This window comes from Schistocerca nitens, chromosome 4 (assembly GCF_023898315.1).
Source record: "Schistocerca nitens isolate TAMUIC-IGC-003100 chromosome 4, iqSchNite1.1, whole genome shotgun sequence".
Lineage (NCBI taxonomy): Eukaryota > Metazoa > Arthropoda > Insecta > Orthoptera > Acrididae > Schistocerca > Schistocerca nitens.
The window spans coordinates 691,752,251-691,780,013 of NC_064617.1; the positions used below are offsets into that span (position 1 = coordinate 691,752,251).

Here is a 27,763-nt window from a genome sequence, read left to right on the forward strand (position 1 = left end):
TCCGTCCTGGACACGCTGCAGATCCCTGTCACTGCCCTCCTTCAGGCAGACCGTGCAATCTCCAAGTATCTGGCTGCCATTTCGTCCCGCCCCGGTGTTGCGTTACCGGAGGCGGAATACAGCCCAAACAAGTACAAGTTTACACAGAATATTTAACACATCGCTGCCAGACTGGCCCCTATAAGTGTAGACCAGCACAGGTCCGACCTGAGTCTCGACTGACCTGGCACACTCCTCAAGCTAAAAGTGCCTGACTGTTTATACTGCTTTTCCCCTCGCTTCGTACATAGTGTCTACCTATTTTTAAATCCCAGTTTAAGCATCAGAAGTGTTGCCAGGAAATACAGACTAAAAAAGGACTTGTTAGTTCCTCTTCTCAAAGATCAAGAAGATGACTAAGCTTTTTATTATGATTTGGTTAAAGACAAAATGGAGTGACTTGCTATAAACGGCACTGCAAAATGTATTTACAATCTTGATGAGACCAGTTCTACCTAGATCCAACTGCAACAACAGAAACATTTGATGACAGCTGAAATGAGGTTTTTAAAGTGGTTATGTTGGGATAGGTTTTGGTGACCACTGAAACAACAAGATTATGATGTTTCAAAATCTTTCTTGTTTTTTGGGCTAATCAAGACAGAGTTGATTGACCTGTTTAATATTAAAGCCATTTATGATGTGAACACTCCAATGTCAAAAGGTATCTCAAAGAGCTCTTTGAAGCTTAGAAACATTAAATTGTGGTTCCGAAATACTATTTTTCTGTTTTATACTCATTTTATCTTTTTATACTCATTGTTTCACAAGTGCCTGATAAATACCTCAATATAGTGTTTTGGCTGTACATATTTTGTCTTGCAGTTACTGCAATTGATACTTGAAATGATTCTTTAAAAAATGCAGGAAGTAGCTGTCTGAAAATTACTCCACGAATTTCCGACATTCTTCCATGGTGTTATTTTCAGACACATTATTATTTTTTTATGTAGCAACTTATGTGTTTTAATAGTGTCAGATTTTCTCCCGATAATCATTAAGTCATGTGAGGACATCACACAAAGTATTAGAAAAAAACGATTGGTATCAGAGTTACATTTCAGTCTGAAAATAACCCAAGACTACCCTACATGAATGAGATCATCTCCTGATTTACTGTTGCTAGGGTTGTTTCACTTGGTAATCAAAACATTATTGTCAGCTAGGGGAGAGAGGGTGAGTGTGGAGTGGCAGAAAGTACATGAGTTTCAATGCTACTCTTTTCAGTATAGCTCCTGTTAATCTACTGACATGAACTTTATGGGAGTCATTGCTTTTCTTCCCTTTTATTTTTCACACAACACACTTCCTTTACACACAGAGCTTCACTTTGATGATAATCATTTTGGTGCTTGGTAGAGCACCAATGTGATAATACAGAAAAAAGTAGTGTTTGTACTTACCAGGAACAGTAAAAATCTTTGATTTCTATTTCCAATGATATATCAATCTCTATACTGATCTGTATCAAAATATGTAGATACTCAAAACTTTGACAAATTCTCGACTCTGTCCACAGACCCTCATGGACCCATCTGTACCGTCTTGACTGTCATGTTATCCTCCACCAATGGCATCATTGGATGTGGTATGGAGCGGTGTGGGCAGTTCAGCACACAGCTCTCTCAGCCATTGTCAGTTTTTGTGGCCTCGAGCCACTGTTACTCAGTCAAGTAGGTTCTCAATTGGCATCGCGAGGCTTAAATGCATCCCATTTGAGTCCTCCCACGGAAAAATCCCTGGCACTACTGGGAGTAGTGAGAGTGAGGGCAGACAAGGATCTATGTCTTATCAGCAGGACTAAACATTTTGCCTCCTGAAGATAAATAAAGGCCAGTAATCTTGTCTCACAATTCGTTAGCTTTCTCAACTGAGTTTTCAATAATGGAAATTCTGGGATGCAAAAAAAAACACACACACACACACAAAATAAATTCCCATGGCCACGCTAGTGCATATTTGGGTGTGTGTGTGTGTGTGTGTGTGTGTGTGTGTGTGTGTGTGTGTGTGTGTGTGTGTGTGTGTGTGTGTGTGTGTGCTCGTGTGTACTTTTGCTAGGAAAAGAGCAAGAGCTCGAAAGCTACTGTGAAAACTGTTTTCTGCTCCATGTCTCTGTGCTCCACACATTAGTCTGCTATATGTGAGTGACTGCCTTTCAACTGAAATACTACAAAAAATACTTTTATTACAAAGATCTTCACAGTTACTGAAGTACATAATAATATACATATGTACAAAATGCTGTGTTTCACCAAAACTGATACAAAATAAAATATTGTATTGGATCTGGCAATCATGAGCACACTACAGCATAGTGCAAGTGGAAGTTAAGCAGAATCTGAACAAATTTTGCCACTTTGAATCACATTACTCTCCACCTCTCATTCTACACAGCAGTTATTTATGTGATTACAGTAAAGGATGCACAATCTGCTATGAGATATACATTCACTACAAATCAGAATTAGTGATGGTTCTCTCATTACATACACAGTCTCACATAATAACAAGGCTTTTATTCATCACAGTGATCTCCTCTTCACAAATTCTTCCAAAAGCCTCTCTGCCATTGCTCCAGGTGATTCTTCCCTTTGGGAATTTCCCCCACTGTTGTCACTTTCATGGGACGACATAACATTCCTTTTCTTTGGACTGTCCTTTTTCTTGATTTTAACTGGGGTTTTAGTCACTGGTCTGGAGTTGCTTGCTTCCGTCTCTGTAGTACTCTTTCTTCTAGGTGTCTTTCCTGAAATTTTAGCTTGCACTGTAACAGGACTTCCTTCTCCCAAATTGTTTCTATTCCTATCAATTACTTGCTCTCCAGCTTGGGCTGTGGAAATACTAGAGAGTTTTTCAGCAGAAGGTTTGAAGTAAGCTGTAGCATCCAGCTGCTGCATATTATCTACTTCTCTAGCAGCACTTTTCATTCCTTTAAGTTTGTTGCTCTCCTTTCTTTTGTGACTCTTCTTGGATTTGGAGCTGTCTAGCTCACTATCTGACACAGTATCCTCCTGTTTACTTTTTCGCCTTGCTTTGACAACTGAAGAACCTAATGGTTTATGACTTTCATCTTTCATAGAAAGATCTTCTTTATTCCCATATTCTAACTTTTTGATCATATCAGCAAGAATTTTCATCCTTTCAGCTTCCAATGAGCCATCTTCTCTTAAAGGTCCTATACTGTCAGTTTCATGTCTCGAAGGTTGAGAAACAGGACTTTCTTTTTCCTTCTTGATCCTATGTTTGACAGTCAGATGACTACCACCTTCCTCAGCATCCGCCATTTTCTTTCTTTTAGGTGTCTTTGGTAGGATTTTGGTCTGCTCTTTTACATGTCCTCTATCTTTGGAAAATTCTGCACTGTACTTGTAATGAGCATCTCTTTTGCTGTCTCTACTTGTTAAATTAACTGAATCTTTTTCAGCAGATGTTGCTGACAAACTCAAACCACTGTCAGGGCTACATGCTCGATCAGAATTTTTTATAGTCTGGCTGGAGGACTGATTAATTGCAGCTACTCGCTTGTGTTTGGGAGATCTTTCTGATGATGGAGTTCTATTTAATTTGAGAATATTTTTTAACACATTATCCTCATCTGAGTTGTTCCCTTCCTCTGATGTATTTTCACTCCGTACCAAGCTAGATGTTAAACTTTTCCTGGTAAAGGAAGGTTGTTTTTTAATATTTGTCATGTATTCAACTAGTCTATTGGACATTTGTGTTTTTCCAGGTTCTCCACACTGAGCAACCATCTGATTATAGCTATTATTTCCATAATCTTGATTATCACAACTGTCATTAATGTTACTATCTGTTTTCATTGTTCTCTTGGGTTCATTTCCAATACTATTTTTCTTCTTTGCAGATAAATGACTCTCCTTCTTGCTGATTTTCACTTTACTTTCTACAGGTGACTCCAAAACACTTTTTGACAGTTGTTTACTAGACTTATCAGCACTCTCTCTCATCTTATTTTTGTGTTCTGTTTCTTGTATATCAGCTACTGATTTGTTACTCGAGTTTAGATGTGTAGTTGCACCTTTCGTCTGATTTTCTATGTCTGAGCAAGGTAAGTTGCTTTCTTGGTGATACGAAACACAATGGCTTCCAGAAAATTGACAATCCTCTGAAATTTTATCTGGACTCTGCTGAGTCGAACTAAGCCTCTTCTCTTTCTTTAATTTTTTTACTTTTACTGGGACATTATCACTTTGAACAGCAGGACTACTTTCTTTCTCCTTCTTTGTGTGTTTTGCTTTCAAAATAGGAGAATGCATGAGTGAAAAAGGGGCCATCGACTCTGATAAATTTGTTGGTTTGAAATCTGAGTGACTTTCTGTGCTACTAGTAAAAGAAAATTTGTTCTCTTTGTTGGTTTTATGTTCAACAGGAGTTGATGTTACAAGTTCAGTTGTCACAAGTGGTTTCACTTTCTTACATAATTTTTTAAAATGTTCTTGGCTGAATTGCATTTTCAACATCAGTTCTTCAGGAGTGTTATTAACATATGGACTAGTAGTTTCTTCACTCAACTCTGCAGGTAGTTCTTCCGTAACGTCCCTTTTATTTTTCTTTTTTCTCTTCTTGTCCTGATTTGTAATTTCTTTTGATGTATCTATGCTAAAATCATCTTCAACAGGTTCATCAGCATTAGCTATTTCAATGACATGTTTTTCTTTCTTGCTTTTCTTCTTTCTATGCTTTACACCTTCATTTTGTGTACTGACAGTATGATCATCATCATCATCATAAAATGCTTCACCATATTTTCTCTTTTTCTTCTCCAAATTAACAGTACTATTTAAATGATCAAATTCTGATAAATGATAAGAGCTATCAATTTGTTTTTTACTGAGTAAGATCTTTTCCTCATATTGTTGTTGCTCTTCCTCTTGTTGATTTTGGTACAAAGTGCCCCTATCATTGTCTAGCCTATATGTCTGCTCTTCCTGTTTTATTGGATCAATCTGGTCAGCATTTTTCCTTTTCTTCTTCTTGGGTGTTTTCAGGAGACTGCCAGATTCGTTATGCCCCTCATCATCCTTCTCATGAATACTATTGTATTTTTCATGCTTCACAAATACTGAGTCTTGGACATTTCCTCTACTTTTTAAATCTTCATACTTCTTATGTTTCTTTTTCTTTTTGTGTTCTGTTGTGGGTACAGATGCATGAGTGTCTTCATGCTGCTCCAGAAATCCATTACATTTACTAAAGGGAGCAAAAATTTCTTCATTTTCTGTGGTCTTTTGCTCATCAAATATTTCACTGGGAGGGCCGGACAATGACCTGTAGTGAGAGAGAAAGATCACTATGGAGAGACGACATAAAAATTTTAGACTGCACTACAGCCAATAACAAATAATGATATGTTCCCACATTCTGATATACGCAATTATAAAATACCAAGTTAATGCTATGAAATATTTCATACTGTTAATCTTTGTCTGCTACACCTTGACAAAAATAATTACTGGCCAAATAATAATCTATCATGCATCAGTAACTACATTGTTCATTAGTTTTTCTGGGCAAAGGAAAAGAAACAAGCAATGTTCTGGTTTTATCAGGCAAAGCATGTGTGCAGAATGCTACACGTACTGTGTGATGTAACCGCATGTTTTTCCATAACGGGTATGAATGAAGTCATCTTACAAATTGCACTATTATTTACTTATAATAAGAAAAGAAACACAATCCTACTCCTACATACAATTTCTAAACTGAATATAGCTGCAAGATAAATAGTAATTACAAAATTTGTGAAACATACATCCATTCTGCCATACAAACGGTCCATACAGAAATAAATTAAGGGAAAAAAAAAAGAGAGAGCGAGAGAGAGAGAGAGAGAGAGAGAGAGATTTGGAGGGACAAAAATACTTTACTCTGCTTGACAATTATCTAAGGAAAGAAAAAAAAAATGGGTATGTTAGCATCCATACTGTGTTTAAAGTCTATGTACAACAAGCATATTCATCCAACGTGACTTGCATGAAAACACAAATGGCAACCACAGACATATATTAACAATAGTCGCTAAAGAAGGTGAACATACAAGCCAAAAACAATATGAGAAAAATAGTTCTGGGAAACGGAAATGTAAAAATAAAATACAAGATTAGCTGTCGCCACAGCGAAAGAAACTACATGTTGACGAAATAGTTCACAGGTGAAGGTCTGCATGTCAGTGTCCAATGGGCACATTGCTTTGGTAAGCGACCACATTGCCGACTGTTTAGGGGTCAGCTTGCTGCTTTTATCTCTTCTCCCCCCCCCCCTCTCCCTCCAACCTGCCGCTCTATCCATTACCTGCTCCCAGTGTCTCCCTCCACCTTCCTCCTGCCAACACATTGTTCTGCCCTTGGCTTGTGCCCAGGGACACATGATGGTGGCATATATGCTGTTACTCCACCCATGCCCAAACTTAGTTCATTGAGGAATATCTCCTTCTGCTTCTTAATCAGACCAGGTGTATATTCCTGGGCCTTAATAAGGATGTAGCCACTATCAAGACTGATCAGAGGTTCCCTTCCTCAAATTTTGACAGATTCTTTAACGAAACAGTCCCAGAAGTTAAACGTCTGTGTCAGAATCTTAGTGTGTTCGTAATCCATTTTGTGTACTTCCGATAACAATGTTCCATGACTACTGACTTGCTAGGCTGCTGCAGTATGGTATACTGTCAGTGTTCTTGGCAACAATCTTCAGCAGTACACACCATTTGACATATGTATGTCCTGTCACATTACCAGGGTATCTTATAGATCTCAGGTTTTCATAATCAATGGTCGTCTTTGATACTACGAAGGAGTTCTCATGTTTTAGCTGGTGGGAGGAAGACTGTCTTCACTTGATGTTTGCAGAGAATTTGTCCTGTCTTTCCAGATAATGCACCACGAAATGGAATAAACACAATGGCCACATCCTCATGAGCTTCCTTCTGTTCCTGCCAGATGTAAAGTCTGTGTAGGACACAGTGCTCTCTGAATTTGCCACTCTGTGTGGCTGCACTTATGGGCAATCATCCTCAGATGTTTAAGTTCTTGTTTGAGACTTCTACTGTCATTTTTTGAGCACCGCATTCTTCTGCACTGTACGGTGGCAGCTGTCTGCATGTGGATATATGAAGTGTGAGAGGAAAGTGTGACACATTTTTTTTATCTATCTAAATTTTTATTTTCTTCAAACAACAACATCACTCCCTTCAAAGTAGTTCCATTTGGCAGCTATATACTGGCAGAATTGTTTTTCCCCATCTTGGTAGGCTTCTACTGGTAGGACCTTTAACATGTTGGTCACATTCTTTAGAATGTTCTCCTGAGTCCCAAAATGACATCCTTTTAAGGCGTTTTTCAATTTTGGGAAAAGAAAAAAGTCACAAGGACTCACACCAGGTGAACAGGGGGGCAGTGGGACAACAGGAATGCCTTTTGAGGTAAAAAATTCCGTGATGAAACTGACTGTGTGACATAAGGCGTTGTCATGATGCAGCATCGACTTGTCTGCAATATCCAGGCTCAAGTGATTCACCCTTTTATTGAGCCTTTCAAGGATATCTTTGTAATACACTTGCTTGATAGTTTGTCCTGGAGGAACAGATTCTTTATGCACAATACCCCTTACTGTCAAAAAAAGAAAATCAGCATTGTTTTGATCTTTGATTTGCTGATTGAGCTTTTTTTGGTTGAGGAGATGTCTCAGTGTGCCACTCCTCACTTGGCCAATTTGTCTTAGGATCATATTAAAAATTCCAAGATTCATCAACTACACTGCAAAAGTTTCTTCGATCGTCATTTTGCTCAGCATCTCTGCACAAAACTTTCACATGTGCATATCTTTGGCCAAAATTTGAAGTAGGGTGAAAGTGTTCAAGTTTAAGTGGTCACCCATCATCCTTACTGTTAAATGTTGGTCTGATCTTAAAAGAGCAAAAGCACGTTTGGGTCTTTTCAAAGTTGAAGTTCTCCCTGAGAGAAGTTCATCTTCAACGTGTTCTCAGCTTTCCAAAAATGAGTTGTGCCAGCAAAAAACATGTGCTCTTGATAAGAAATGTTAGTGGAAACTAGGAAGCACCTGGAAGTGAGGAACACACCGGTCTGCACAAGCAGAGCAACACGGCATTGCCAGATCGCTCACAGTGTTCTCAGGCTCGTTACTTTTCTCACATATCTTATATGTCACTGCATGTTTTCTTCTGGCATATGTTGTGGCCCAATGTTCCATCTGTTCGTCTCTGCACCAGAACATCCAGAAAGGGGAGCATCCATTCACTTTGACTTCCATGGCAAAATTGACGTTCTGGTGTACAGAACCGAAATTTATGAGAAAGTCATTCAACTTGTCTCTTCCATTTGGACATATGTTGAAAGTGTTGTCTACATACTGGAAAAACAGGTAGATTCCAAAACTTATTCCTCAAAATGTTCCGTGTACACATTGTCAACAACTAGTGAAAGTGTACTCCCCGTGGTTACTCCTTCAGTCTCCCCGATGTAACCACCGTCAAAATGAAAGTATGTCAATGTCAAGACAAGCCTAAAAAGTTTTGTCATCTGTATGTTAATTCTGGACAATAAGTTCCAAGGATTCTCATAAAGTCATTTTGGTGAAAAGAGAGACAACGCTGAATCTCACAAGGATGTCAACGTCTTAAGCTTAAGGTCATTAAAGCTTCCAATAAATTTCACACAGTTGCGAATATGATGTGAAAACTTTCCGATGTAAGCTATTTAGTGAGAGAGTATGTTGGGGCATCAATGCTGCGAACAGTAGGACATAAAGACACCCCATCTTTGTGAACCTTCAGGTGCCCAGGAAGTCTTGGCAGAACTGGTACTCTCTGTCACAGCTTCTTAATACATAGTCTGGTAAGCCAGTTTCTTTGGGATGCACCATAGTCTTCCTCTACACCCTCTTGTTTGGATCAGAGTCTTCTAGTAGACTCCACATCTTCACAATGTAATCTTGGTGTGATAAGACCACAGTTGCTTTGTCTTTGTCAGTTGGTGACAACTCATCATCTGGATCTTCTCTTAGTTTCCACATAGCCACCATCTCCCTGTTAGAGATTTTTTAAACTTTTTTCTTTGCATATGAGCATAACAGGTTTCAAAACATATTTCTTCACCTGCTTCATATGAAAGATGATGATGTCCATGGTAGATATGGATTTAGGAGTGAGTGCAAAATTGAGGCCTTTTTTAAGAATGGAAATTGGGTGTCATCCAGTTGCTTGGCCGTAAGATTGATGGCAGTCTTGCTGGGAGCACCAGAAGGCTGTCTCTCTGATATACATTCAAATTTTATTTGACATGCAGAGTTCAGTGTGGACCATTTGACACCATCAGTCTATTCCCACAATCAGAGAATGAACTGGCTGGCCTGTTGTAGATGTAATTTGAATAGTTCTCTGAGTCAATGTGATGCATTACCTCGACAAAGTTCGGCACCACATGTTCTTCATGGAATCTCATAGGGAATGCAAGGCACTCAGCAAACAACTCATCAGGTGTTTCAGCTTGTCAAGTTTTATTGTGCCGCAAAATATTTGCCACCTTAGCTGAGAGGCCAGCTTTGCTGTATACCAGCAAGGAGAATGGGTTTGATTCCTAGCCGGATCAGATATTTTCTCTGCTTGGGAATGGGGTGTTGTGTTGTCCTGATCATCATTTCATTACCACCAACACGCAAGCCACGACAGTGACATCAAATAAAAAGACTTGCACCAGATGGCCAAACTCTCTGAAAGGAGACTCCCAGCAAAATATGCCTTACCCACATTTCATTTTCTCCCCATATAGGTGGTATGAAAGACAATCACACACTATGGAAATCTGGGGTCTATCTGATACCCTGCCAATGTGGCAAGACATACGTAGGACAGACGGTGTGTACTGCCGAAGATCGTTTCTGAAAACACCAAGAGTGCACCAGACTGCAAAAGCCTAACAAGACAGCCGTCGTAGAACATTGCCTATTGGAAATACACAGAATGGATTGATCATACTAAGGTTGACACAGATGTCGAACTTCTGGCCCTGTGGCATTCAAGAATCTATCAAGATTCAAGTAAAAGAACTGCTGATCAATTGTGATAGTGGCTACATCCTTAGTACGGCCTGAGAACTGCATTCTGTCTGATTAAGAAAGGAAGGAGCTATGCCATAACGAACTGACTTCAGAAGCAGGCGGAGCAACAGCAGAGGTGCCACCAGCACACTTCCCTGGCTGCAAACTGAGAATGTGTCAGTGGGAGGAGGGGTAGACGAGATGTTGGCTGACAGGTCAGAGGTCGGGAGGGAAAGAGAGAAAACTTGCCAACTGCTAAGTCATCTGTTCATCAGTGCACCTGATGATGGCAACATAGTCAGTTACTAAAATATTGTGCCCATTAGACCCTGATATCGGGCTGCTCATCATGAACTATTTTGTTGTGAATTACACTGGAAGGTGGTGATGAATCACAGCTGTCATGGTGACTGCCCATTAAGCCATCAAGTGGACCGAGACAAGGATTAAAGATTAGGGTTTAATGTTTCATTAGCAAATAGATCATCAGAGATGAACTGAAGCTCTGATAAAACAATCAACTGTAGCTCTTTCAATGGAATCATTCTAGCATTTGACAGAGCAGCTTAGCAAAAACACTGAAACCCTAAATCTGGATAGTAGTACAGAGATAGACTGATTTAATTTTTGCTCAATCATCTATTTCTATCATGAAAGTCACGAACACATTTTATCGAAATATGAAACCCTATAATGAAAAGGGCAATGTACTTGAGGACAATATTATGGAAATGGAAGAGGATGTAGATGAAGATGAAATGGGAGATACGATACTACGTGAAGAGTTTGACAGAGCACTGAAAGACCTGAGCCGAAACAAGACCCCGGGAGTAGACACAACATTCCATTAGAACTACTGACAGCCTTGGGAGAGCCAGTCCTGACAAAACTCGACCATCTGGTGAGCAAGATGTATGAGACAGGCGAAATACCCTCAGACTTCAAGAAGAATATAATAATTCCAATCCCAAAGAAAACAGGTGCTGACAGATGTGAAAATTTCCGAACAATCGGTTTAATAAGTCACGGATGCAAAATACTAACGCGAATTCTTTACAGATGAATGGAGAAACTGGTAGAAGCCGACCTCGGGGAAGATCAGTTTGGATTCCATAGAAATATTGGAACACGTGACGCAATACTGACCCTACGACTTATCTTAGAAGCTAGATTAAGAAAAGGCAAACATACGTTTCTAGCATTTGTAGACTTAGAGAAAGTTTTTGACAATGTTGACTGGAATACTCTCTTTCAAATTCTGAAGGTGGCAGGGGTAAAATACAGGGAGCGAAAGGCTATTTACAATTTGTACAGAAACCAGATGGCAGTTATAAAGAGTCGAGGGACATGAAAGGGAAGCGGTGGTTGGGAAGGGAGTGAGACAGGATTGTAGCCTATCCCCGATGTTATTCAATCTGTATATTGAGCAAGCAGTGAAGGAAACAAAAGAAATAAAAACTCTGAGGTTTGCCGATGACATTGTAATTCTGTCAGAGACAGCAAAGACTTGGAAGAGCAGTTGAACAGAATGGACAGTGTCTTGAAAGGAGGGTATAAGATGAACATCAACAAAAGCAAAACAAGGATAATGGAATGTAGTCGATGATGCTGAGGGAATTAGATTAGGAAATGAGACACTTAAAGTAGTAAAGGAGTTTTGCTATTTGGGGAGCAAAATAAATGATGATGGTCGAATAGAGAGGATACCAAATGTAGGCTGGCAATGGCAAGGAAAGCGTTTCTGAAGAAGAGAAATTTTGTTAACATCAAGTATTGATTTAAGGGTCAGGAACTCATTTCTGAAAGTATTTGTATGGAGCGTAGCCATGTATGGAAGTGAAACATGGACGATAAATAGTTTGAACAAGAAGAGAATAGAAGCTTTCGAAGTGTGGTGCTACAGAAGAATGCTGAAGATTAGATGGGTAGATCATATAACTAATGAGGAGGTATTGAATAGGATTGGGGAGAAGAGAAGTTTGTGGCACAACTTGACTAGAAGAAGGTATCGGTTGGTAGGACATGTTCTGAGGCATCAAGGGATCACCAATTTAGTATTGGAGGGCAGCGTTGAAGGTAAAAATCATAGAGGGAGACCAAGAGATGAATACACTAAACAGATTCAGAAGCATCTAGGTTGCAGTAGGTACTGGGAGATGAAGAAGCTTGCACAGGATAGAGTAGCATGGAGAGCTGCATCAAACCAGTCTCAGGACTGAAGACCACAACAACAATAGCATAATGAAAAGAACACTGAAAAGAGTAACAATGATACACACATCTCAACAATGAGTCTGCAAAGGTGATGAAGTGAATCGATAAACTGGTAAACACTTCCTAAATGGAAATTTAGTTTAAGTTCACTGGACAAAAATATAGTTGCCCCAGTGCATGTGCAAGCACAGGTACCTGTTATGCCTTTACAGATGGCACAGCAATCAAGTCATGCTCAACCATGCGTGCACTGTCTCTATGTGAGCATAAGTAAGTAGCGATCAGCTAGACATTTATGTTTCAAGTGGACATTCTATGTAAAAATGGGTAAATGTAAGGATGTGACAAGAGTGGCATAAACTGCAAATCTTGTTTGGCCATGTCCGTGACCATACAGTGTGTAAAGTTGCTGGATTTGTTGGTGTTTCGAGGCAGACTGTTCAATGTACCTACAAGTTGTGGTGTAATAAATGTGGCCACAAAACACAATGTCAGAATTGTGGTCAGAAAAAGATTCTGACTGAGAGAGACCAAAGACACATCACATGGCTCGTGAATCAAAATCACTTTCAAACATGATTGGAATTGCTGCAGGCAGTGAATGAAAGTCCATCCCAACCTGTTAGCAAAAGAATACTGCAACGGGAACTGAACGCAATGAACATTTGGAGTTGATCACCTCCAAAGATCACAGTTCAGACAGGCACATAAAGCTGCACATTTTCAATGGATTATAAATTATCAAACTGGACAGTGGCTGAGTGGCAAAACATAATGTGGTCTGAAAAATCATATTGTTGCCTTTATTCAAATGACACATCATCGAGTGCACCACAGGCCGAATGAAACATTTCTGTCTGTTTGTATGCAAGGTCACATGCAACCACGAGGTAGGTCTGTGATGTTTTGGGGGTGTTTTTCTTATTATGAATTAGTCCCACTCACTGAGATGGTCACTAGTTGAAGTAGCGTGTTTAAACATTCTGAATGATCATGTGTTGCCTTTCAGTCAACATCTGGATCATGAGTATGTACTGATGCCCCTATTTCTCAAGTAGACAGTAACAAAGTTCTTTAGGCTGGAAGAATATTTGACTGGTTTTCCGAACACTCCCCCACCCTATTACATCTCAACTGATCTGTAAAAAATGTTCAAATGTGTGTGAATTTCTAAGGGACCAAACTGCTGAGGTCATCAGTTCCTAGACTTACACACTAATTAAACTAACTTATGCTAAGAACAACACACACACCCATGCTCGAGGGAGGAGTTGAGCCTCCGGCTGGAAGGGCCGTGCAGTCTGTGACATGGTGCCTCTAACCGCGAGGCGACCTGTAAAATCACCTGGTTTGAACCCCATAGAGAATCTGAGGGACATATTGGAACAATGGGTAAAACACCAACTTCAGAATTTCCACAATCTGCTGGAGTTGCAAGAACAAATCCTCAGGTGATATATCTGCACAGCCTTGTGCACTCACTTCTATAACTGTATCCAGGTGTGGAATTACACAGATTTAACGATACTTGTAGTGTTTTCCCTATGCTTGCTAATCAAAATCACATTCAAACATGACTGGAATTGCTGCAGGCAGTAAATGAAAGTCCATCCCAATCTGTTAGCAATGAACATTTGGAGTTGATCACCCCAAAAGAGCACAGTTCAGACAGGCACGTAAAGCTGCACATTTTAAACACTGTGGCACCTTGTTAGGTAAGGATAGTACAAAATACCTAAGATACTTCTGTAAAAAATGACAAAGCAACAAACTGTTAAATGAAGCAAAATACAGGATATTGGACAACAATAAAATGGAAATTAAGTAATTTGAAATACCCCATGAGACAGAAGATATAATGTAAATTGTGGGAAAAAAAAAAAAAAAAGCGGATTTACTACATACTATAGATGTTCAGTTGTACTGGAAGGAAAGAGTGGGTGAGGGGGTTGGAGAAGCATACAGTATGAATACAGTATGATATCTATCTCTCTCTCTCTCTCTCTCTCTCCCCCCCCCCTCTCTCTCTCTCTATTTCTCTCTTTGGTTTTCTTGGCATGACTGAATATTGGTGTGACTTCAGGTGCTCAGCCGACTTCTTGACTCCATATTCCAGCAGAAAATGGACTCAGCAGCTTAACTGACCAATCGAAAACACATCATTAATTACACATATGGTAATTACTGTAAGCTGAATATACAACTAACTAGGGTTTATCCTGAAAATGCTCAACACAGATCTCATGTATTACAGAAATCCCAAAGTCTTTTCAAAATGTTTACAAATACATGCTAATACAAAATTAATCATATGACAGCAGGAAAGTCCAATAAACTTGTTTCACAGAATACATACTGAGGTGATGTGACAATCTATCATGTCCTATATGAGTACTATATCTGTAAGCTTTTAAATATTTTGGAAAAGTACTGATTTTTACAGTGGCTGTATGCCACTTTCTTAAAACTAGCAATTTTGGTCAAACAACAGACCATCGTCACTTACAAAAATTACAGGGCATGTGTTTTTTATGACAAAATAGTAATTTTAATAAATACACATACAGCCATTCCACAAATCATTATTTTTCAGAAATATTTACAAGGTTTAAATGATAATCTTGTTAAAATAATGTTAAAAATAAAGTGAAGCAGTCATGTAAATTAGGTTACAATGTGTAAAAAATAAAAAGTGTCTGTCGACCTGCCAGCATTTTCATTTGGTAATTCACATCATCTTTCTTTTCTAGCGCTGGCAGGTCGATAGAAACACAAACAAACACATATATACACACACACACACACAAAATTCTAGCTTTCGCAACCAATGGTTGCTTCGTCAGGAATGAGGGAAGGAGAGGGAAAGACGAAAGGATGTGGGTTTTAAGGGAGAGGGTAAGGAGTCATTCCAATCACGGGAGCGGAAAGACTTACCTTAGGGGGAAAAAAGGACAGGTATACACTCGCACACACACACATATCCATCCGCACATACACAGACACAAGCAGACATTCCAGGCACACAAATATATTTTTCCCACGTGGAATGTTTCCCTCTATTTTATATATATATATAGCGCTGGCAGGTCGATAGACACACAAACAAACACACACACACACACACACACACAAAATTCAAGCTTTCGCAACAAACGGTTGCCTCATCAGGAAAGAGGGAAGGAGAGGGAAAGATGAAAGGATGTGGGTTTTAAGGGAGAGGGTAAGGAGTCATTCCAATCCCGGGAGCAGAAAGACTTACCTTAGGGGGAAAAAGGGACAGGTATACACTCGCACACACACACATATCCATCCACACATACAGACACAAGCAGACATATTTAAAGACCTGCTTGTGTCTGTATGTGTGGATGGATATGTGTGTGTGTGCGAGTGTATACCTGTCCTTTTTTCCCCCTAAGGTAAGTCTTTCCGCTCCCGGGATTGGAATGACTCCTTACCCTCTCCCTTAAAACCCACATCCTTTCATCTTTCCCTCTCCTTCCCTCTTTCCTGATGAGGCAACCGTTGGTTGCGAAAGCTAGAATTTTGTGTGTATGTTTGTGTTTGTTTGTGTGTCTATCGACCTGCCAGCGCTTTCGTTCGGTAAGTCACCTCATTTTTGTTTATATATATATATATATATATATATATATATATATATATATATATATACAGAAAGAAAGTGATGAGACTTACCAAACAAAAGCGCTGGCAGGTCGATAGACACACATACAAACACAAACATACACACAAAATTCTGGCTTTCGCAACAAACGGTTGCTTCGTCAGGAAAGAGGGAAGGAGAGGGAATGATGAAAGGAAGTGGGTTTTAAGGGAGAGGGTAAGGAGTCATTCCAATCCCGGGAGCGGAAAGACTTACCTTAGGGGGAAAAAAGGACGGGTATACACTCGCACACACACACATATCCATCCGCATATACACAGACACAAGCAGACATTGGAATGACTCCTTACCCTCTCCCTTAAAACCCACATCCTTTCGTCTTTCCCTCTCCTTCCCTCTGTAATGTCTGCTTGTGTCTGTGTATATGCGGATGGATATGTGTGTGTGTGCGAGTGTATACCCGTCCTTTTTTCCCCCTAAGGTAAGTCTTTCCGCTCCCGGGATTGGAATGACTCCTTACCCTCTCCCTTAAAACCCACTTCCTTTCATCTTTCCCTCTCCTTCCCTCTTTCCTGACAAAGCAACCGTTTGTTGCGAAAGCCAGAATTTTGTGTGTATGTTTGTGTTTGTATGTGTGTCTATCGACCTGCCAGCGCTTTTGTTTGGTAAGTCTCATCACTTTCTTTCTTTTTAGATATATTTTTTCCACGTGGAATGTTTCCCTCTGTAATATATATATATATATATATATATATATATATATATATATATATATATATATATATATATATATATATATATATAAAAAAGATTATGTGACTTACCAAATGAAAGTGCTGGCAGGTCGACAGACACACAAACAAACACACAAAATTCAAGCTTTCGCAACAAACTGTTGCCTCATCAGGAAAGAGGGAAGGAGAGGGAAAGACGAAAGGATGTTGGTTTTAGGGGAGAGGGTAAGGAGTCATTCCAATCCTGGGAGCGGAAAGACTTACCTTAGGGGGAAAAAAGGATGGGTATACACTCGTGCACACACACACATATCCATCCACACATATACAGACACAAGCAGACATATTTAAATATGTCTGCTTGTGTCTGTATATGTGTGGATGGATATGTGTGTGTGTGCGAGTGTATACCTGTCCTTTTTTCCCCCTAAGGTAAGTCTTTCCGCTCCCGGGATTGGAATGACTCCTTGACCTCTCCCTTAAAACCCACATCCTTTCGTCTTTCCCTCTCCTTCCCTCTTTCCTGACGAAGCAACCGTTGGTTGCGAAAGCTAGAATTTTGTGTGTATGTTTGTGTCTGTTTGTGTTTCTATCGACCTGCCAGCGCTTTCGTTTGGTAAGTCACATCATCTTTGTTTTTAGATATATTTTTCCCACGTGGAATGTTTCCCTCTATTATATTCATATATATATACATATATTGATAGAGAGAGAGAGAGAGAGAGAGAGAGAGAGAGAGAGAGAGAGAGTGCGAGTGGGGCGAGAGAGTGCGAGTGGGGCGAGAGAGCGAGAGAGAGAGAGAGAGAGAGAGAGAGAGAGAGAGAGAGAGAATAAAACACTACAGCTATGGGACCCACTACCTCTATACACCTGAAATAGCATGTTACATGAGCATTCATTTTGTTTGTTTCCTTAATATTTGCAATTACTTACCCCACATCAAGCAAACAGCCTAACATATATGGAAGGCTACCAGTAAGGTCCAACGATTCTACTCTAAAAGTGACTTCCTGTCCAATTTCAACATAATATCCTTGCCAGTCTCCATCTGTTTCACATTCTGGTCTAGGTATAGACACGTTGAATGCCTTGTGCACAAGACATCCAACATGATCTGCACTTCTTTTATTTACAATACCTGCATACAACAAATAATGTAATATTATTCAGCAACAAATAATTTAATAAGCAATTTAATAAGCAGCAGGATTACATGAAAACAAAATAATTACCACGTAGAACACATCCTACTTCAGGCCTAAACAGATAAAAATCAGCTTGGATAGTAAGGTAAAGTCGAGAATCATCGTATAACACATTTGCAATATTCTTCACAATTTTTATGTTCTTGTAGCTCAAAAGTATTCCTTTCAACCTGAAAATAAGTACTAATGAGAGCACACATTTCAGTATTTCATAAAGTATCAATACAAATATATTATTTACACCAAGCTGCAGTGTGAATGTCAGTAAGTGCTCCTGTACAGAATCAGTAAGGAGACGTGAGGTAACTGAGCGATAATTTCACAACATGAACGTAATTAATCCTTTTTATTTTAAAGCCAGGCATTTCTTATGTTTTATTCAAAATAGTCTTTAACATAGTGTTTTATTTTAGAACAATTCGTTCACACTGAAATTTTCCCTGAGTGTCTGAGTTAAAGAAGAAATCAAAGAAAAAATTCTTTTCAAGTGGGCATAGTTATTTCAAGATACTCCATATAAACAGTGTTATTCTGATTTGGGATATCTTTGCCTACTGAAGAACATTATTAACTTAAACAGAAAGATCACACTTACTTCAATAATTGAGTTATTACCAGCGTCAAAGAAATTGCAGACAGACAGTTGTTTATAGCAACATGATGTCGAGGTGCTATAAGACATGTGATGTGATGCGGCAGGTTCAAGATGGTTGCAAATTGGAAATTTGTGGTAAGTAGTATGGGACCAAACTGCTGAGGTCATCAGTCACTATGCTTACACACTACTTACTCTAACTTAAACTAACTAACACTAAGGACAACACACACACCCATGTTCAAGGGAGAACTCGAATATCCAACACGGGGAGCTCCACGAATCGTGGCAAGGCGTCTTAGAATGCATGTGTTCCTGAGCTATCCAGATCAATTTATTTTATTATCGATTTACTTGAAATGTAGGTTGTGTATCCACCATACATCAATTATGCTGGCTTCTATGTTCATTTTCTGACATTGCAGTCTGTGCAGGTACTCTGTTGATCCAGTTTTCCATTAGCTACATTTCCTTTAGTCAAACAAAACATTTGGCATCATTTCATTATCTGCTGATGAACACAATAAGACTAGTGTTTCCTCATCCAGAAGAACCCATCTTATGTTTGCTCTATGTGCCAACTGCTCCAAAAACTCTAGCTTAAAGGAGCCATGAAAAAAATGAGGTTTAAATCACTATGTGATCTAGCTTTCCTGGCAAATTTAGTTCCATCACAGTGGCAGTAAGCTTTTAAAAAGTCATAAATTACCCATAAGTTGGTCTGATCAAAATGATGATGTTCAATACTGCAAAGTGTCTTTATAAAAAGCAAGTGCCTATCCCTGATGGAAAAAGCATTCCATGCCCAGTCATTGATGTTCTAATTGTGACTGAAGTTTGTTTTGTTTGGTATAACACTCAATGGTATTCAATCTTCTGATTCTCAGCACAAATCCAGTTTTGTCTCTTGTTTGATTATATCTGCCAGTTGTCCTTCATCTTTTGGAGATAGATATGATGACATGACCACCGCCACTGCCTCCTTGTGGTGTTTGCCCCTTCCCTTGTTTATCATTAAAGTAATGATTTGAAGTAGGGTGAGGGATGTTGCAGAAATGTCTTATTTCCATTTTTCACAACATCTAGTGCATGCATCAGGTCTCCAGCACTGTTAGTAAGTTCAGCTTACTTTGAGTTTTACTCCTGTATATCCACACAATGACCTATGCTGGATGAAAGTTGTGTTAATTTTATTGCTAAGGTTATCCTTAAATTTATTTTTAATCCACATTTACTAATTGCAGTAGAGCTAAATAAATTACTTTTTTAAATGGGGTAACTGCCAGGTGCTCCATTTCATAAATCTGTAGATGAAAAGTCAGGCATGCATGCTAGAATTATCTAAAGAGTCAGAAACAAACATTCATGTGAAAACTATTCTGTCTAGCCTATATTTGGAGGGGGGGGGGGAATGTGGAGGGGGAAACCTGGGGAAATGTGAGTATGACAGACACTACAAGGGTCTCATACAAACTTAATTATTTATAATATAGATAGTTCATCCATCCTAGGAATCGAGAATGTTCCCATCCTAGGAATCAAGAATCTTGATGATTTTTGCCATTACTGATATCAGTAGTGTCAAGATATCCGCCTTAGGAATTCCAAGACTTTCCCGAATGTTTTAATTTTAGGTCTCAGTTTGAAAGTTTGTCTAATTTTACATTCACTATTGTAAATTTTCATTTATTTTATTAATTTTGGTTTTATATTAACACACTATGCTAACTGGCAATCACAGGCATTAAGCTTGTCTGCTCCTGCCCCTACTGTGGTTCCTGGTAAGACCTGGCAAAAGTCTCCAGAAACGAAAATGGTACAGTCGGACCATTGGGCTATTGTTACACAAATGTCAAATTGTTCTGTGGAATACTTCAATGGAGTTTTACAGGACGTAAGAACCTCATACCAAACAAGGGAAGTGCAATGCTACACCAATTACCAGTGTTAGTTTGCTTTGAAACATTTCAGATGATGCATGTATCATAGGCACAGACTGTCACAGAATGTTTTGGATGCAGAATGAGTGATTCATCAAGGTCCTGCAATGCTAGTGCCGGAGATACATAATAGGGCAGCATTATGCCTATCACTACTACAGGGCAAAGGCATCGTTTTCACAGCAGCAGGTGACTTCACTTCATTGTAGTTCAGCCAATTAGGATGAAACATTTGTAAATTATACACACAAATCTTCCTTATTAACCCTTTAACTGCTCTGGACGTGTTAACGCGCGCGCCTTTGTACCTGTCCCTGTGTGCTCTGAATGTGTTTACACGGGCCACGTGTCTGTTCAGAGTACCACGTAGAAGGACTGGTGGCACGTGTAAACACGTTCAGAGAACACAGAGACAGGTACAAAGGCGCACGCGTTAACACGTCCGGAGCAGTTAAAGGGTTAATCACCCCATCAATTACTGAAAACCAGATCAATATCTCTCAGAATTTCCCGAGATTTTTAATGGATTACAAACACAATGTAAGTTTGTTATGGCAAAAAATATGTTTGTGTGGTTTAGTTCATATAAAGACCATATCTTTTGACTGCACCAAGTTAGAAGCTTAAATTTTTACGCAGCCAAGGGACCATATATCTTATAAATTTCAACAAGCCTCGACTCGTTCCTCAGAAAACTAGGTCTTCACAGGCAGTCAGACAGACAATGAAGTGATCCTTAGGTTTTATTTTGACCAACTGAGTAATGTAACCTTAAAAATAAAAACAGAGTTAAAATCTTGCACAGAACCATGTTGTTATGGAGTAAAACAAATGAAAACTTTACTATGCCTGGCAAATGCTTTTGGATGAGATCCTGTGTATTGTTTTAAAGACAAAACACTTAATTCTGCTCTGGCAACACCGTCAGAATTAAATATCCATCTCCTACTTAGGGAAGATACTGTGATCCAGGTACCTTACACTTCCTATATCTTTCAGACTACAGAATAACGTTTTGCATGGGTTCACTAATGTAAATCGTAACACAGTTTGTAAGGTTCTCTTTCTCTCAATTCTTCTATTCTTTTTACGGAAATACGGAAGCGTCCGATCCCGCCCGTCTGCTTTGACCCATGACGTCACAAATATGGCGGAAACAAAAAGAAACACACACACTTTCCACAAGAAGCCTAATGACACTAACGGGACAAGCGCGGAAAATGGGGTGTTTTGGGTGGGGGGCAAACTAAATGTAAACAAATTTAGACGCCTTGCGTAGCTACAACGTGTAAGTGAAGACAGCCATGCATGAATACCCACCCACCTCCCCAGGGGTCGTAACCCCTGCAACCCATAGAAGACAAAGATGCTTCAGTAGCTGATTAGTGTTTTTTTGTCTTTAAAAAAAAAAAAAATTCTCACGGGATAGAACGAACAGATCAGAAAGATAAATATAATAAACTAAAACAGAAATTGAAGGAAACAGATAATTAAAATAAGCAATAAGTGTTTTTAAATTAAAAAAAAAAAAAAAAAACTCACGAGATAGAACGAACAGATCAGAAAAGTAAATAAAATAAGATAAAACAAAACTGGAGACAGCCACACTCAAACCAAACTCCGCGCCGTCATGACGTCACACACGACAACACCCTTACGTCGCGGGTCAAAGCCGATGCATGGGATCGGACGCTTCTGTCGACCCCTTTTTACTTATAATAGTGTTACCAAATGGAGAGTACCAATTTCTTCCCATTTTTCAAATTCTTCCTGATCCAAAACAGATGAATTTCTTCTCCCTTTTTTGCAGTGTTCTCTCACAGTAAATCTTCAGTTTCTCAGCTACAGTTATGTTTTAGCACTGTCTACCCCTCACCATCTAAGTTTTTTTGCAGTGCAAAAAAGACCACCCTGCCCTTATTTCCCAATTACCCTTTTATACCACAGAAAGTTTGTAATCGCATCTCCAATGTCCTCGAAATAAAAATCACAATTATCCTAATTATCTTTCTTCCCACAAATCACCCCTTTAAAAGTACTTTAAATAAACAGACTACTGAGAGAAACTATATCTTTCACAAAAAAGCATGCTTAACTATACAAAATCTCCATCACTAACTAGCTAGAAAGTGTAATTTTAATAACATAATGCTAGACTTCGTTCTGCAGCATTAGCACTGGTGATAATTTTATCAGTGAATTGTTCACAAACTTGTTAAGTGGTCTTAAGCAGCTGAAATGCAGTCTAAATAACATAAACTGATTCATAACTAATTATTATGAGACTGGTCATAATGTGCCTAAGAGTTGCAAGACCAAAATATCAGTGTTCAACTTTACATGACTCTACATACCAACAAGGTCTTTTACCAGAAAACCATGCAGTACCAATCTTCTATGAAATAGAACCTAGACAGGTAAAGCAACATTTGCTCCAAGTAGCTGTAATTACTGATTTTGGAGCAGAAAGTTCCAGTTCTAGCTACACTTATACCAGTCATTGATGACATAGGAAAGAATAATTTGAGGCACGTGTACTGTTATACAAGATGCTGTTGTGACAAATAGACTGTAGACTTATCTGTTACTAAAACCTATATTAGCATTCACCTTCGTGGTTTGCCATCCCATTAAAAATTATCACATTTCAACCTAACCTAGACCTTGGATTAACAGATCGGTCTGTAACTAACAACAAGATTTCAGGGAAAGGAGGAGGAAGGGGAAGAGTCCTAATACCACACTCTGCCGAAATTTTTATGGGGCATGCACACACTGCAACACTAAAAAAGTGGATAGTAACTTGAATACCACATATCAGTTAACAGATAAATAAATACATTAATGTTCGTTCCACATCAGTGATTAACATAACTACAATATAATAACGACAGTAATATTTATAACAACGTCAAAAGTCTAGAGAAAAATCATTTCCATTACCCACTTCTTAACCTTCCTGGGTACGTACGGGGTCATTCCATGTCAAGTCACCCAGGCCTTGACACCAACCATGTCATATTTTGATGAAACTTTGTACAATTAATTCTTTTATCATCCTGAAAGCACTTGTAAAATTTTTTTGCTCTATCTCTTATAGTTTTCTTTTTTTAATAAATTTTTAAAGTTTTTAGATTTGGTGTTGTTTCAGCAGTCAGAAATCGTAACTTAAACATGGCCTCACAACTAAAAAAATTTGTATATTAAAGAATACTCAAGATATCAGTATGAAATTTTGGAATAAGTTTGTGTATTATATCTAAATGTTAAAAATATTACCATAAAGATATATTAAAATCTTCCAAATGAAAACAAATTTACAAGTTTTTTTTTTAGCTAATGGATGTTTAGTTTTACAAAAACTGCAATATCTAGAGTCTCAGACCTGATAGAAAGCTCAAATTTGTTTTAAAATACTCTTAATTGTATAGGCTATTAGATAAAAGAAAAACTATGTTGGCTTTTTAACCTGTTTAATAGTTATCTAATTTTTAAAATAATATTAATTATATTATAAAAATAAAAAGTACCAAGTAACCGAAAATAAGTTTTTGTCTTCTTGGAGTAACAATGTACGCTTGGATTTTGTTTTGTTACTCCTGCGTTTTGAAGTAAAAAATTATTACAGTGTTAAATAGTGCTTGGATAGTATTTTATTAAGTTTATTCGAACTTTCAGTAAGAACAGAGATTCTTTTCCAATATCCTATAAAAGTAACCAGAACAGTAATCAGACCAAAAGTGAAATCAGTATGTCAGATATTCAGACCTGTATCGTAGGGTTATTTAAAAAATCTGACTGTTTCCAAACAACCTACACACCTTCAAAAACGTTACAACTGGTATCTGAATTGAGTGAGGAAGAAAAAGATTTGATCCACTTACGATCTGGAATTAATCTGTGTGAATTTAAGAATATATGTTCACACCACAGCTACTACTTTTTAAATGTTTTTGAAAAGTATCAAACAACATGTGTAGACCCACTAAAAAACACAAAAAGCCCATCAAAAAATTGTTGAGAAGTGTAGGCTTGGATCTTTCTAAACAATTACTGACAAAAAATATTAGCATAAAACCTGGTCAAAAGCTTTGCTCAACATGTCGTAACTTTTGTGAGGAAAATTTAAGAGTTGAAGTCAATGAAAGTGAAACAGATGATCAAGTCATGGTTGAATTAGAATCATTGGAATCCAGAAATGCATCCCTCGTACAAACAAACATTGCTCTTTATAATTTAGGTTTAACACCGATAAAGCTTCATGGCTTGTCAGAACAAAGTAAAGGGTCTTATTTTAAAAGGAAGGTTGGCAGTATTGAAAAGACTGCAAAAAAAAGGTGGCTTCAAAAGCATTAAAATATGATGCACCAAGTTCTGATGATGACGAAGAAGATACAAGTGTGGTTGAGAAAGCAAAGGATTTTGATGTAATGATTCCTTTTATGAAAGAGAAGATTTAATCTTTTGGGAGGTCTAGAAAAATCCAGATTCTGACCTTGGCTCCAGATTCTTGGAGTCGAAATAAAGTGATGAAAGAATTTAATGTAAGTGAGTACATGGTGCGACAAGCTAGAAAGCTAAAATCTGAAAAGGGTATTTTGGAAACTCCTGGTCCAAAAAAAGGTAAAACTCTTTCTGAAAATACAGTAAGACTTGTAACAGATTTTTATGAAAAGGATGAAACTTCCAGAGTGCTACCTGGAACAAAAGACAAAGTAAGTGTCCAAAAAAATGTGTACATGCAAAAAGACTCATTTTGTGTAACTTGAGAGAACTCTATTATTCTTTCAAATGGGAGAATCCCGATGTAGAAGTAGGATTTTCAAAATTTTGTTTGTTGAGACCTAAATGGTGTATCCTTGCTGGTGCCGCAGGCACACACACTGTATGTGTATGCAGTATCCACTAGAATGTTAAACTATTACTGGATGCTGTGAAAATTGAAGAATCTTATAAAGGCCTAATTAAGATGCTTGTGTGCAACACGGAAAACCAATACTGCATGCTACATCATTGCGACAGCTGTCCTGCAAATACTGCACTAACTGAGTACTTAACTGAAAAACTAAGTGAAGATTATGATTTAGAAGAAGAAATTGTAATCAGTCAGTGGGTTAACACAGACAGGGCAGAAATGATCAAACAGTCTATCAGTGTTGAAGACTGCATTTCTTTATTGGTTAGGTCATTGGAAAAGCTCACCCCACACTCGTTTATAGCAAAATCCCATTGTGATGGATTTCAGTGAAAATTATTCCTTTGTTATACAAAATGAGATCCACAGTTACCACTGGAATAGAGGTGGCTGTACTCTAAGAAATGAGGAAAACAATGTTTTTGTTTTCAACCACTGTTATATTAGTGATGACCAAGAACATGACACTGGTTTTCAGATGGTTGTGCTGGGCAGTACAAAAATAGAAACAGTTTTAAAAATTTGACTGAACACTTGAGAGACTTTAATTTGAAGGCCCAACACTTTTTTTGCAACAAGTCATGGGAAGTCAATTTGTGATGGCCTAAGAGGAACTATTAAAAGAATTTTAAGGAAAGCCATTCTACAGCTTTCAGATGAACAAATAATGACAGAAATCGATGTGTACAAGTTTTGTGAAAAAATTATTGAAAACATTGATTTTCACTTTATTGACCAAAAAGAAGCTGATTTGCTATGGTTAAAACTAGAAAAACGATTTTCAGCAACCCAAACCATTCCTGGAACAAGAAGTTTTCATAACTTCAAACCACTTCCAAGAAACAACTTTGAAATTAGAAGAACTACAGATAGTGTAAGACCCTCCTTAGTCTTTTCTTTCCATTCTTCTTCTGATTGGGTTCGTGTTGAACCATCCATAAATAGCTATGTGGCTGCAACTTATGATGGTAACTGGTACTTTGGACTGGTAAAAACAATATTCAATGATGAAGAAGATGCAGAAATCCTATTTGTACATCCTTCAGGACCAGCTGCATCATTTTATTGGCCTGAAAGAGAAGATTCTTGCATAGTGCCTTTGGAGCACATAGTCTGTGTAGTAGACGCACCTCAATCAAGCGGCACTGGAAGAATGTATTAAACTTCAAAAAAGAATGTATCAAAAGAACTGAAAGCTCTTGGATGAAGTGGAAAAACAGTTTGAATCAGCATTAATGTTCATTAGAAAGACAAAATTACTCAAAAAATTCAATGTTTCAAGCAATCAGTTGGGTTATACATACGTGTCGTAAGTACACTATCTTTGTACATAATTCTAATGTAATCTACTATAATTAATAAACATGTTAAAAAGCCATCATTATTTTTGTTTTATCAAGTAGCCTATATGTTTAAGAGTAAATTAAAACAAATTTGAGCATTTTATCAGGTCTGAGACTCTAGATATTTCAATTCTTATAAAACAAAACATCCGTTAAGAAAAAAAATACATATATATTTTTTTTCATAGAAAATATTAATATATTTTAATAGTATCATTTTTATCTTCAAATATGTATAATAAATAAACTTGCTGCAATAATTCATGATGCTATCTAAAAGAGTTTTAAAGATAAGCAATTTTAAAGTTTTGAATACAAATTAAATTTACAATTTCCGAAGGTTCGGAAAAAGCAAAAGATAAAAAACTTTAAAAATTTATTAAAAAAAACTATAAGAGATACAGCAAAAAAAAAATTTTGCAGGTGTTGTCAGGATGGTATTAGAACCATTTGAGCCAAATTTCATGAAAATCTAAGGAGGTGGGTGTAAATTTTTTTTTTTTTTTTTGGGTGATTTGATATGGAATGACCCTACGGGTACGCTTGTATATCGAGGTAAAAGGGCTGAGGGACAATAGCAATATTTTTATAATGAAACTAAAATCAATTCTACGGAGAAATAATTTCCAAAACAGTACTTACTCGTGGTCAAACTTGGCCAAGTTTGCATCCAAAACCTCGTGTATAGAACCTTGCAAATCACTTAAGCTGTAAGGTTGGAGAGGTAGTTTTCGGATACTCCTTTGCAGCACAACACGGGCCTTTTCATCCTGTATCAAAGCATTCAACTCCTTCAGCGTAAAGCGTAAAACAGATTTTTTCGACATTATTTTGACCACCAAAAACAATAACAAACAACGGTGCTTCCCGATGCAAACATCTCCAATACGAAGAAACGTCACTAAACCTAAATTATATTCCTTGAAATTTCACAATGGATCAAAGTTTTATTTCCTAAATTATATTGCCACGATACTCAAAAATCGTAATAAAACTCAAATAAATACAATGGTGTCATTAATAGGATGAGAGAGATGCTGCAACGCTCAAGGCGCTAAAATCTTATTTGGGAGGAGCACAGT

At 38.0% G+C, this 27,763-nt stretch overlaps 1 protein-coding gene across 2 annotated transcripts; it reads right to left on the reverse strand.

Annotated features, from left to right (window-relative positions):
• Nucleotides 1-2,199: 2,199 nt before the first annotated feature.
• On the reverse strand, nucleotides 2,200-27,553 carry LOC126252048 (uncharacterized). 2 transcript variants are annotated; one of them, XM_049952844.1, is made up of 4 exons: nucleotides 27,324-27,553; nucleotides 17,916-18,058; nucleotides 17,617-17,821; nucleotides 2,200-5,328 (listed from the first exon to the last, which is right to left on the reverse strand). In XM_049952844.1, exons 1-4 carry the CDS (start codon nucleotides 27,506-27,508, stop codon nucleotides 2,562-2,564), a joined length of 3,300 nt encoding a protein of 1,099 aa, XP_049808801.1. In that variant the 5' UTR covers nucleotides 27,509-27,553; the 3' UTR covers nucleotides 2,200-2,561. The 2 variants fall into 2 exon arrangements, with proteins under 2 accessions (XP_049808801.1, XP_049808802.1); XM_049952845.1 differs by lacking the exon at nucleotides 17,916-18,058 and having other exon boundaries at nucleotides 27,324-27,489.
• Between the last annotated feature and the right edge of the window lie 210 nt (nucleotides 27,554-27,763).